Source organism: Mesoplodon densirostris, chromosome 16 (assembly GCF_025265405.1).
Source record: "Mesoplodon densirostris isolate mMesDen1 chromosome 16, mMesDen1 primary haplotype, whole genome shotgun sequence".
In the NCBI taxonomy this organism is placed as follows: Eukaryota; Metazoa; Chordata; class Mammalia; order Artiodactyla; family Ziphiidae; genus Mesoplodon; species Mesoplodon densirostris.
In genome coordinates this window covers 53,926,919-53,939,450 of record NC_082676.1, presented here as the reverse complement: position 1 = coordinate 53,939,450, position 12,532 = coordinate 53,926,919, and the positions used below count along the sequence as shown (strand labels likewise).

The following is a 12,532-nucleotide window of genomic DNA, read 5'->3' as shown; positions in this document are numbered from 1 at the left end:
GATGATAAAGGGCCCAGTTCTATACCTGGTATGAAGTGGATTTTCAATAAAGTTTTATCACCTTTGTCTATTTTTCTCTGGCTCCTGTTGATGCTCCATAGATATTACTTCCCCCAATGCAATAATTGCTGAGTGGCTTCATTGTTTGGTACCAATGATAAGCATAGGGGGAGACTTCCTAGAATCAAGTAGATGCATGTTAGCTTTGAAGGAACCTCCTGGCACTGTCCTTCAGGAGCTAAGCGGAGGCAAGCAGCACACAGAGATGGAGGGTTCGAACTGGTGCTATGGTTCACAAGGCAGTCAAGTGAGGCCCCCGCATCTTTTCTCTGCAGACACCTGCGGTGACCTGCTGGTGACCCTGCAGTCCCTGAGCCGCCAGGGCGAGAAGCGGAGCCTCCAGCTCTCCGGCAAGGTCAACTCTATGACTTTCACGTTTGACAACGTGCTGCCCGGAAAATACAAAAGTAAGAACCGAAGGCAGCACTTCCTGTCTTTCTAAACTTTCTAGAAACCTCTCAAGTTGCATCCCAGCTGTACAGTTGTACTTGTTTAACTCTTCTTTACCCCTTGACCTTGAATGTGCATTATTTAGCCTTGGGCAGTAATGCAGAAGTTGAGGCTTTATGAACTGACCGCTGCCTTATCAGGATGACCCACACACTTCTTCTCATGCCATTTTATTTCTAAATGCCGGAAAAGAGTGTGAAATAATTACACGGATGTGTTCTACCACTTAGCAGCTGTGTGAGCGAGGCAGCTTACTTGATCTCCCTGAGACTCAGTTTCCCCTTCTGAAATAGGAGTCATAGAACCTTTCTGCAGAATGTAAGACTCATGAAATCCAGTATGTGAAGCCCCTTGCACAGGGCCTTGGAAGCAGAAGGTGCTGGCAAATGTTGTTTCTCTTTTCTCCGCCTTTCTTGAGAAGCTCCCATTGCTTGTATTTTTGCTGTCAAAGTTTAGCTGGGAGCTGCTGGCAGTGAATGGCTTATAAAGTAGGCTGATTTTTCTGAGGAATTATATTTTCTGTTATGTCAGGTGTTGGCAAACTATGAGCTGAGGGCGACTGCCTGTTTTTATGAATAAGTTTTATTGGAACACAGCCACGCCCACTTGTTTGTTTATTGTCTGTGGCTGCTTGTGTGCTGCAGAGGCAGAGTTGAATAGTTGAGACCATGGGCCCGCAAAGCTGAAAATATTTACTCTCTCGCGCCTTACAGAAGAAGTTTGCCAATCCCTGAATGTCTGTCTTGTAGTCTGCTCTTAGGCCCAGATGAATTTCTTTCTTGGTGATTTTTTTTTTTTTTTTTTTTTTTTTTTTGCGGTATGCGGGCCTCTCACTGTTGTGGCCTCTCCCGTTGCGGAGCACAGGCTCCGGATGCGCAGGCCCAGCGGCCATGGCTCACGAGCCCAGCCGCTCCGCGGCATATGGGATCCTCCCAGACCGGGGCACGAACCCGTATCCCCTGCATCGGCAGGCGGACTCTCAACCACTGCGCCACCAGGGAGGCCCTTTCTTGGTGATTTTAATGGCCATTGGTTTCAGTTTTTCTTTAGCAGTTACTTATTCCCACTGTGATTAGCTCTATGTGTATAGTGACACACACACACACACACACACACACACACACATACATATTTGTTGGTATGTATGTGTATAGAGGCTCACACAAAGAATTCATTAGCACTGTTTTTCTGGGGGCACTCAGTGAGGCGGTGTGCTCTGTTCCCACGTGGGTGTGTGTTGTGTCCTTTGCAGTCAGCATCCTGCATGAAGATTGGTGCTGGAAGAACAAGAGTCTAGAGGTGGAGGTTCTGGAGGACGACGTGTCAGCGATTGAGTTCAGGCAGACGGGATATATGCTGAGATGCTCCCTTTCTCACGCCATCACTCTGGTAAGCGGGGCTTCTGAGGATTCTCTTATGTGGAAGGACACTCGCCTTTTGGAGAGTGAGAAGGACTAGCATGCTAAGAGTCTTATCAGCATAGATAGTCAAGGCGGATTCCCTTTTCTGCCCCTCGACTCTCCCACCTATTACGGAAAGCACCACGAGGAAGCATTTTAATTCCCTTAGTGGAAAGATGCCTTTGTTTGGGAGATTTCCTTGTCCTGGCTTCACATTAAATTCTAACTTTGACTAGTGATTTGGGGAAGCTGTTGACGGAGTGCAAAGCACGTGGGCTCTGTAGCATCGGGCAAGTTCATTTAGTGTTTGTGAGCCTCAGTTTTCTCCTCTAAAATTGAGATCATAATACTCACTCCCCAGGGGCATGATAAGGTTTAAGTAAACCTCTTATGTATTTGAAGTTTTCCTGGCCATACACTGCTATTGTTTATGAACAGGTGCAGCTGAGGACAGAGTTGGTTATTCTCTTGTAGTCTCTGCAGCTGGATTGGCAGTGTACGCAGTGGGTTTCAGGAAAGGGAGCACCTGTGTACACCTATGTAGACCCATTCATGAACTTTATATAATTTTTTTTTCTTTTTTTTGCGGTACGCGGGCCTCTCACTGTTGTGGCCTCTCCCGTTGCGGAGCACAGGCTCCGGATGCGCAGGCTCAGCAGCCATGGCTCACGGGCCCAGCAGCTCCACGGCACACGGGATCCTCCCGGACCGGGGCACGAACCTGCGTCCCCTGCATCGGCAGGTGGACTCTCAACCACTGCGCCACCAGGGAAACCCTATATAATTTTTTGACTTCCAACAATGGCAGATGTCACTGTCAGGTCCTAGTGGAGAAACAGAGGCAAATGGCAATTAAGTGGCCGCTTATATTAGACACCAGAGGCAGTGAGACTGGTGTCTCCAACACCAGTTGAATGCTCTAACCACTTAACTACAAGTGCTCAACAAACAGCTTTGTTACGAGATGGGTTGATTAATATCCAGTTGAGAATAAGTAATAGACATTTAGGAAACCATTCCTTCCCTTAAACCCTCCAGTGGATTTGCATTTCCCTTAGACGGAGATCCATCTTCCTTAACAGTGGCCAGCCCTTCGCTAACTCGTACCTTACCCCTTACCCCTCTCCCCTTCGCTCACTGGGCCGCGGCATACCGGCTGCCTCGGCCAGTTCCACACCAAGCTCGGTCCCTTCTCTGGGCCTTTGCACATACTCTTCTCTGCCTGGAATGACGTGTCTTCTGCACAACTGAGCGTATTTGCTTTTTCTCATCACTCAGCTGCAGCCCCAATGTTACCTGCTCAGGAGGGGTCTGTTCTGAGGCCAAGCTGAACAGGCCTCAGCGGTGGTCCCTCTCTATTCTGCTCCCTGTTTATTTCTCTGTAAGCTCTGTTACTTCCTAGCTGAAATCTACTGACTTCTTTGTTGACTACCTGGGTTTTCTCTTTCCCATATTAGAATGTAAGCCTCCCTGAAAACAAGAGCCACGGCAGCAACCAAGGCCCAGCCTTGAGTCTGCCGCATAGCAGGTACTCAATAAATATTAGTTGATTGAATGAAAAAGATCACGTTTTTGTTGGAAGTTTTGGAAACTTTTTGATTTTCCTGTGGCACCCAGCTGCTCACATGATTAATGGGCAAAACAGATGACTGGTTCAGAAACAGAAATATTATTAATCATTGCTGTGTCTCCATCTCCCCTAGTAAGTCATTGTATTGGCTTTGGTCCCTTAGGAATTTTATCAGGATGGAAATGGACCTGAGAACGTGGGGATTTATAACCTCTCCAAAGGCGTCAACCGATTCTGCCTGTCCAAGCCCGGTGAGTCTGGAAGGATTGATGTGCTACGAGTGAGAGAAATGGAAAGGTACCAGAGGGTGGTTTTAAAGGTGTTTTTCCCTATCTTGGTTCAGTTTGCATCAAGCTGTCAACTTTGGCTGTGGTTAGCTCCTCTGGAGGGAGCAGCGTTTTTACTCAAAGAAACAGAGGTGGGGACTGGCACGTGTTCCCGGGCTCTCGGGTTGGAGTTGGGGCCAGACCACTGGGCCCTTTTCACTTCTAAAAGCATTGCACCATCAGCCCATGACCTCTCCTGATGAGTGATCTTTTTAGGATAAAGACTGGATCATCTCCCGCCTTGCTTAAAGTCCTTCAGTGGCTTCTCTGTCTGTTAATGACTTTATTGAGATGCAATTTGCAGACCATAAAATTCACCCATTTAAAATGTGTTCAGTACAGTGATGTTGAGTAACTATACCGAGCTTTACAACCATCATTATAATCCAGTTCAGAACATTTGCATCACCCCAGTAATACCCTTCCTGCATGTTTACATTTGATCTCTATTCCCAGCTCTAGGCAGCCACTAATTTGTTTTCTGTCTCTATGGATTTGCCTTTTTTGGACATTTCATATAATGAAATCATACAATACTGTTACTTTTTAGGCTTCTTTCACTTAGCATAACGTTTTTGAAGTTCACCCAGGTTGTAGCAGGTATTAATAATTTGTTCCTTTTTATTGGTGAATAGTATTCCATTGCATGGATATATTACAGTTTGTGTATCCATTCACTAGTTGGTGGGTGTCTGAACTGTTTCCAGCTTGGGGCTATTATGAATAATGTTGCTATGAACATTTGTGTACAAGTCTTTGTTTGGACATTTGTTGGGTAGATACCTAGGAATGGAATCATATAATAAATTTATGTTTAATTTTTAAAGAAACTGCCAAATTGTTTTCTGAAAAGGCTGTATTTGCCATTTGATATTCCTACCGGCCATGCCTGAGGGTTCATGTTTTTCCACATCTTTACCAATATTTGTTACTATCTTTTTGATTTTCAGCCATCCTGGTGGGTGTAAAGTAGTATCTCATTGTGGTTTTATTTTGCATTTTCCTAATGAATAATTCAGTGACTTCTCCTGGTTCTCAAGATAAGATACAGTCATCCCCACTCACCCATGGTTTCACTTTCCACAGTTTCAGATACCTGTGGTCAGCTGTGGTCCAAAAATGTTAAATGGGAAATTCCAGAAATAAACAGTTCATAAGTTTTCAATTGCATGCCATTCTGAGTAGCGTGATGAAATCTCTCACCATCCTGCTCCCGTCCAGCCCGGAGATGTGAATCGTCCCTTTGTCTGGCACGTCCTTGCTGTATACATTACCCACCTGTTAGTGAACGTGAAAACATAATATGTAGAGGGTTGGGTACTATCTGCGGTTTCCGGCATCCACGGGGGGTCTTAGAACGTATGCCCCACAGATAGGGGTTCTCTTGTATGAAACACTTATTCATCAGACCTTGAGCTCCTGTATAATCTAGCTCTGCCTGTCACACTCTGCTCCATTCACTCTGTCCTGTGTTTTCATCAGGATGCCGTTGGCTGCAGGTCACAAAATCTGTACGACAGCCCTCAACAAGTGGGGTTAATTTGGCTCAGTAGCAAAGTCTGGCAGCATCAGGCATGGGTTCAGCAGCTGGTAGATGTTAGGGTTGGTGTCTTCGTGATTCTTTTAGCTCTTTCCCTGGTATTTCTTACCTTGTGTTTTCAAGGTGCCTACTGTTGCCCCAGAAAACTTAATGTTTAAGGCAGGAAGATGAGGAGAGGGGCGGGCAAACTTCGTGTCTTACCGGCCAGAACCATGTCACAAGGAAACTTTGTGTCTTACCGGCCAGAACCGTGTCACAAGGCCACTTTTAGCTGCAAGGGAGCCTGGGGAGGTTGGATTTGCTGCCCGAGGCTGGGCGCATGTTCACCCTAAATGTAAGCAGGAAGGACAGCTGTTAGGGAGACAGCCAGCAAGCCTGTGGTTCAGATGCTGTGCTCTACCTCAGTGCTTTCCCTGCCCCACCCGCTCTTCACCCAGCTCTGCCTGCCTGCCCATCACTTCTCGGTTCCAGTGTCACTCCCCAGGGAGACTGGCCCCCCAGTGTCGTTGAGAGCTCCCTGCTGTGCTCGTGTCCACAGTGCCCAGTTCCTCCCCTGCCCATACCCGTCACACCTGGTGTGCACGTGGCTGTCGAATGCTCTCTCTCTGTAGATGGCAAGCCCCACGAAGGCAGGGACCGTATCTGTGCCCACCGTGTACCAACACCTGGCACAATACCCGGCCCGAGTGTTGCCCTGTCAGTGTTTGTCAAATGAAAGAACAAACAAAATGAATGAAGAAACCTAGTAATTTTTTTTCTACTCGTAACTGCATTGAGGCTTGATCAGTGTGACAGAAACAGCAGAGGTGATTTGAACTAATTTCATGTTTTGGTCGGTCATATGGCCAAAATGTTGGTTAAAGACCATTTGGGAGAATCCATTGTTACACTTTGCTCCTTCCAGAGACTATTCTGGCAAATGACATCCTAGGCCCCTAATCTGAGTGTACCCTGCGTGAGCTCATGGCATGAAAGTGTTTTTGCAGTTGTTCCATAATTTTCTGGGCCTTCCCCTGCCCCATACCCCGTCTTAGGAATATTTATAGGAAGGAGTCCAGGCTGTGGCTGTCTTTTGGATCTTTAACAAAATCTATTAAGTAGAAGATTCTTAGTCTGATTCGCAGTAGAAATGTACTTCCTGTTCCTCCTCCTGCACGCGTCTGTTAGCTTGGTCTGTGTAGACTAAAGTGCTGTGACTTGTTAAATTATGCAAAATGAAAATCCTTGCTTTGTGAGTGGGCCTTTACGTGGATCAGGTCATTGGTAAGAAGCCATCATAGGCAGTGGAAAAGGCATTTCTGATCCCGTGTTGCACATCCATGATAGGTTGTAAGTGAGAGGCACCACCTTTGGATTTCGGATGTTGGAATTGCTCAGCATAATAGATGCTCTTCTCTGAAAATTACTTTTGATTTCCTGGCTGCAGGCGTGTACAAGGTGACCCCTCGCTCCTGCCACCGGTTCGAGCAAGCGTTCTACACCTATGACACGTAAGCCGGGCGCCGACTGCTCCGGGGTGTCTGTGTGTCTCCTGTGGAGGAGAGTGAGCGTGACTCTCTTCTCCACGCATTGCTGAGAGCACGGGAGCTTTTTGTATTGTTTCTGGAAGCGGTAAGGTTAGGCATGGAAAAGAATTTCTAGACAAGGATTTTAAGACAGTTGGGTAAATTACTGAGGAAATGAAGGAGCTCTTCTTTCCCAAGAATCCTGTAAACCCAGGACGGAAGGCTGTGGTTTGGAAGTGGCTTAAATACAATGTTTGTTGAATCTTCCAGCCTCACTGATGAGAATTTCTCAAGCTCAAGTCTACCATTTTTCTATTTTTACAAATGCTTGTGGGTTTCACAGGGAATTGGAGGGTATAAAGTTTTGGTGTGGAGAATCAGTTTACTCTTAAAGACACTTGTATGTATTTCAGGAGTTCTGAAGCGCTAAGAGCAGTGTCACATAGTATATTTCAGGGTCAGGAAGGTCGCCCATAAAGGATGTTGTTTGTGATCCTTTGAGAACCGTGAGGTGATGTGGTGTTTTCTTTCCACTTCTCTGATTTATAGGTCTTCACCCAGTATCTTGACGTTGACAGCCATTCGCCACCACGTCCTTGGAACTATCACCACTGACAAAATGTTGGATGTCACCGTGACTATCAAGTAAGGCTAGTCTTCCGTGCTGGGCTGAGCACGGGAGGGTGGTGGACCAGACCTTCTCTAATGGACGCTCTGAAAATTATTCTTGATTTATCTCTAGGCGTAGTACAAACGGTCTTTGCTCTTATACTTATGTGACATAGCTGTAAATTCACAACAGCCTGTTCCTTTCCTTTTATGACTCAGGAATTAACTGTGGATGAGGAAGAGTCTCCTGACAGCTCCTTTCAGCATCTTAAATTTCTGTTTGAACTCGTTACACTTCCTGTCTTTGCTAAGAAAAAAAAAAAATCTCTGGTTTGTTCACTGTATTTCAAGTGTTTTAGCAAATTCAAAAAAAATTGCCTATTTTTCTTTAGACCCTTTCTCGAAGGCTTGGGAAATAGAGATGACACCTTATAAGAGAAGGGTCATGAGAGAAAGTGTATGAAAGGCAGTCCCTCACTGAGGGTCAGGTTTGTGTGAATGTCACCTTTGAGAGGAATTTTTGCTGTGTGGTGGGTGCATCTGACACCCTAATTTTCTCAAGAAAGGAAAGAGTTTTGACAATATGACCATCTTTGTCAAATAGAATGGAAATCTGAGTAACTTTCTTCCAGCTTGCCTTATTTGAAGTTGCCTTTCCAGCCGTGTCTCCATCTTTCTGTCCACCCGTCTGTCCATGAAGAAAATATGTATGGAGAATCCTCAGTGGTTAGGCACTGGGCGTAGGCGATAGCCCCTGCCCTCGTGGAACTTAGAGTCTCATGGGGGCAGCGGACAGTAGTCCAAGAGTCACATACAGAACTGTAAAATTACAGCTGTCATAAGTGCTTTGACTTTGACCTTGTCAGGGGGTTGAGGTCCATGCAGGAGAGGTGGGCTTCTGGGGGCCAGCCACGTTAAGGGTCTTAGCTGTGTCCCATGGACACTCTGACATATTTCAAGTAGAGGGATCACTTTCTTTTTGTTTCAAGAAGGTCCCCCTGGCTGCTGAGTGGAGAACAGATAGAAGAGGCGCAAGAGTGGAAGTCGATCGAGGTGGGGGCAGAGGCTCTTGTAGGAGTCCAGGTGAGGGAGGATGGGGGCTTCAGCCAGGCGGATGGCGGTGGGGGTGGAGAGAAGTGGACAGGTTGGAGAGTTGTCAGGGAGATTGAGTTGAAGGGACGCGGCAGCAGGCTGACCACGTGGGGTCAGGGAGGGAGGAGTGTCAGGGGCAGCCCGTGGTCTCTGACTGAATTGATGGGATACCTATTCACCAGGGTGACACAGTTTCTAGGAGAAGGACTTGCTGCATTTGTCTTGTGGGCCTGGCACTTCGCCTGGTGCTGGAGTTAGTATTTTCCTGCTTGGGAAGTATGAATTCCTGGTATGACTAGAAAGTCATATTTTTACCAGTAGTGACTCTGTGTTACGTTGTTTTCAGTCTTCATTAACTTTATTTTTATAACCTCAGAAGAGTTTTGGTTTGGTTTGGTTTTGCTGAAAATTATGTGAAATGCATCTTCCAGCTGGACATGGCCGGGGGCGGGGTCCCTAATGGGGATCTTGTACTTCCCGGATTCAAAACCAGATTCCCGGTGGTCGCCCTCCAAAGACCTCCTCTGTAGCCTTCCCTGTTTCAGAAATGGCAGCTCCGTCTTTCTCGTTGGTCCTTGACTCTTCTTTCTCTTGCATCCCATACCCAACCGATCCATCTGCAAATCCTCAGCTGTACAATCCTTGGTGTCCATGGGGTTTGGTTCCAGGACCCCCCGTGGTTACCAAAATCCACAGACGCTCCAGTCTCTTATAAAATGGAGTCGTATTTGCGTATAATCTATGCACATTCTCCTGTATACTTTAAATATACTTTAAGTCATCTCTAGATTACTTATAATATCCAACACGATGTAAATGCAATGTAAATAGTTGTAAATACAATGTAAATGCTATGTAAATAGTTGCCAGCATGTGGCAAAATCAAGGTTTACTTTTTGGAACTTTCTGGAATATCTTTTCCCCCAAATATTTTCCATCTGTGGTTGGTTGAATCCTCGGATGCGGAACCCGCGGAAATGGAGGGCCAACTGTATATCTGTCATCCAGTCCTTTCTCAGCACCTGGCCTCTGTACTTTGGTTCCACCCACCCTTGTCTCTTGCTGGGATTGTTGCCGCAGCTTCCTGTCTGGCTTCCGAGTTTTGGCTGTTGCTTTATAACCGTGTGTTGTTCATGGGGAAGTCCAAGTGATCTTTAAAAGTGGAGACCCTGTCATTCCTCTGTTTAAAACTCCGTCCCCCCAGGGTCCACACCAAGGTTTTCCAAGCCCTAGTCTGACACCTGATCTGGCTTTGCCTGGGTCCCTCTGCCCAGGCCTCCCTGGTCTCCTCCTTGCTGTCCCTTGAGCATGGCAGGGAGCTGCCTCCAAGGCTTTGAGAGACTTTGCACTCGACACCTCCTTGCCTGAGGTCTCCTCACCCAGAGCCGAGCAGTTTGCTCTCTGCCGCCCTTCCTTCAGGTCGGCATGGTGTCACCTTATCAAAAGGGACTTGGCTGAGCCCCTAATAAAAAGTAATGCCCCTCGCCTCCCACCAGCTCTTTTATCTTTCCACGCTGCTTTATTTTTCCTTATTGTACTTATCACCTGACAACGTTTTTCTGTTGATTGTCTGCCTCTTCCCACTAGAATGTGGATTCCACAAGGTTGGGGAATGTTGTCTGTCCTGTGTACAGTCTCCCCAGTGCCTGGTTCTCTTGCAGAGTACGTTCTCAATAAAGGTTGAAAGAGAGACAGAAGATGGTGGTATGCAAAGGACTCCATGTCCTACGGGAAATCTGATAAGTCCTTCAAGTCATAAAGTCAGTGGTATTTCATCCCAGCCCAGATCTATCAGATACGTCCACCATGGCAAAGAAGTTCAATTTTTTGTTTTTAAAAAGCTATTAGTTTATTCGAAATGGGAGAAGAACGTGTTGGTGGCTTTATGAGGTGCTTGGGGTTTTTACTGCTGGATCTCTGCCTGCAGAAATGTCCGATTCCCGCTGACTACAGGGACACGTGACTTCGTCTCTGGACTCTGCTCCTTCCTTTCTTCCAGATCTTCCATCGACAGCGAACCCGCCCTGGTCCTCGGCCCTCTGAGGTCCGTGCAGGAGCTGCGGAGGGAGCAGCAGCTGGCCGAGATCGAGAGCCGCAGGCAGGAGAGGGAGAAGACCGGTGGAGAGGAGGGGGTCGAGGGAAGGACCAAGCCCCCCGTGCAGGAGATGGTGGATGAGTTACAGGGCCCCTTCTCCTACGACTTCTCCTACTGGGCACGGTAAGTGCTCTCCGGCTTTCCCTGCAGGGTCCTCTGTTCTGATGTCCTTCCTCATGGGGGGACAGACCAGCCACATTGAAGTATCTTACTTATTTTAGGTCTGGAGAGAAAATCACTGTCACACCCTCGTCTAAAGAGCTGCTCTTTTATCCTCCTTCCATGGAAGCCACCGTCAGTGGAGGTAACTGTCAGCTCAGCGAGCCGATGACACACCTTTGCGAGTGTTTCTTTCCCTGCAATTAAAATTCTATTCTGTGCTCCTGTTATAGTGAAACCATCTTTGTAAGGCACCTTCAGTCCCCTTTGGCACATAGATCTTACTACTTGATGAGTGAGTGGATGAACGAAAGGTCTAAATCAGTAAACGTAACTTTCACTGTTAGAATTGGGGGATCTTTTTGGAAGAGGACTCGGTTTTCCTTGATGTTATCAGGTTGACACCAGAAGGGAGATAAAAAGCAAAAGCATCAGTTGTTGAAACGTCTGAATGTCTTCGTGAGTCCGAACTGTTGGTGATGTTTATGTTTTTTGGTCGGGGTTATGGGAGGGTCTTTTGGGGACTGGATAACCAGAAGTGATTGCTGGTGGAATATTTAGGCTACCAATAGCTTTTCCCAGCATCGTGGGTTCATTAAACCCTGGACGTTTCTGTGTTGGAAGGAGAGTATTGAAGGGCGTGGCTGTCCAGCAGGCAGCCTGTCGGGGGCAGCCCTCCATACCGGTCCTCTGAGGTCCAGCCGCACAGGCTCTGACCTGCAGTAATGGCTTCTCTCCTCACCTGTGGCCGGTGAGAGCCAAGGGAGAGGAGCAGGGGAAAGCCAGCTTTGTTGGCTGTACCTGCTAACATTCCTGGCAGTTGAACAAGGCCATTCATCAATGGTGAGAGGCTTGGGCCACTTGCAGTCACTGAGGATTCTGGTACAGTCAGCAGCCTCATTGGAGCTGGCTTCCAATATCTCAGTTTTAGGCCCTTCTTTAATGGGAAGCCCCAACCTAGTCTTCTGTTTATCTCTTCCCTTTTTAGAAAGCTGCCCAGGGAAGTTGATTGAGATCCAAGGGAAAGCAGGCTTATTTCTGGAAGGCCAGATCCACCCAGAGCTGGAAGGAGTGGAGATTGTCATCAGTGAAAAGGGGGCGAGTTCACCGCTGATCACAGTCTTTACTGACGACAAAGGTGCCTATAGGTAAGGCCGTGACTAAGAAACACTTGCTTGGGAATCAGTCGGGGAGCCTAGAAAGAAACTGGGGAGCCAGGTTTTCTTGGGGCAGGTGATGCTTCTTCCAGGATTTGAAGCAAAGCCATCTCCAGTGTTTCTTTTTTATTCAGTGTTGGGCCACTGCACAGTGACCTGGAGTATACCGTGTCCTCGCAGAAGGAGGGCTACGTTTTGACTGCGGTGGAAGGAACCATAGGAGACTTTAAGGCTTATGCCTTGGCAGGCGTGAGCTTTGAGGTAACACTGTGTGCTTTTAAAAAGCAGCTTTAGGGGGTATAATAGACATACAGTAAGCTGCACTTTGTGTATAATTTGACAGTTTTGACATATGATGACCCCCGTGAAAACACTACCACAATCAAAATGGTGGCCACATCCGTCACCCTCCAAAATTTCCTCATACCCTTGGCAACCCATCTCTCCTGCCCCTCCCCACTGCTCTGATTTGCCTTCTCTCACTATGGATCATTTCGCATTTCCTAGAGCTTTATATAAATGGAATCATTCAGGATGTACTTTCTTTTGATCTGGCTTCTTTCTCTTGT

At 47.1% G+C, this 12,532-nt stretch overlaps 1 protein-coding gene across 1 annotated transcript in view; it reads left to right on the top strand.

The window, feature by feature from the left end:
* Positions 1–12,532, top strand: part of LOC132503577 (BOS complex subunit NOMO1) — a 52,834-nt gene that overhangs the window by 24,350 nt on the left and 15,952 nt on the right. Inside the window, exons 14-22 of the mRNA XM_060120132.1 lie at positions 336–467; positions 1,763–1,899; positions 3,644–3,731; positions 6,773–6,836; positions 7,401–7,496; positions 10,552–10,770; positions 10,869–10,951; positions 11,795–11,954; positions 12,098–12,224. Coding sequence (XP_059976115.1) covers positions 336–467; positions 1,763–1,899; positions 3,644–3,731; positions 6,773–6,836; positions 7,401–7,496; positions 10,552–10,770; positions 10,869–10,951; positions 11,795–11,954; positions 12,098–12,224 — 1,106 coding nt within the window. The remainder of the gene's footprint in view (positions 1–335; positions 468–1,762; positions 1,900–3,643; positions 3,732–6,772; positions 6,837–7,400; positions 7,497–10,551; positions 10,771–10,868; positions 10,952–11,794; positions 11,955–12,097; positions 12,225–12,532) is intronic.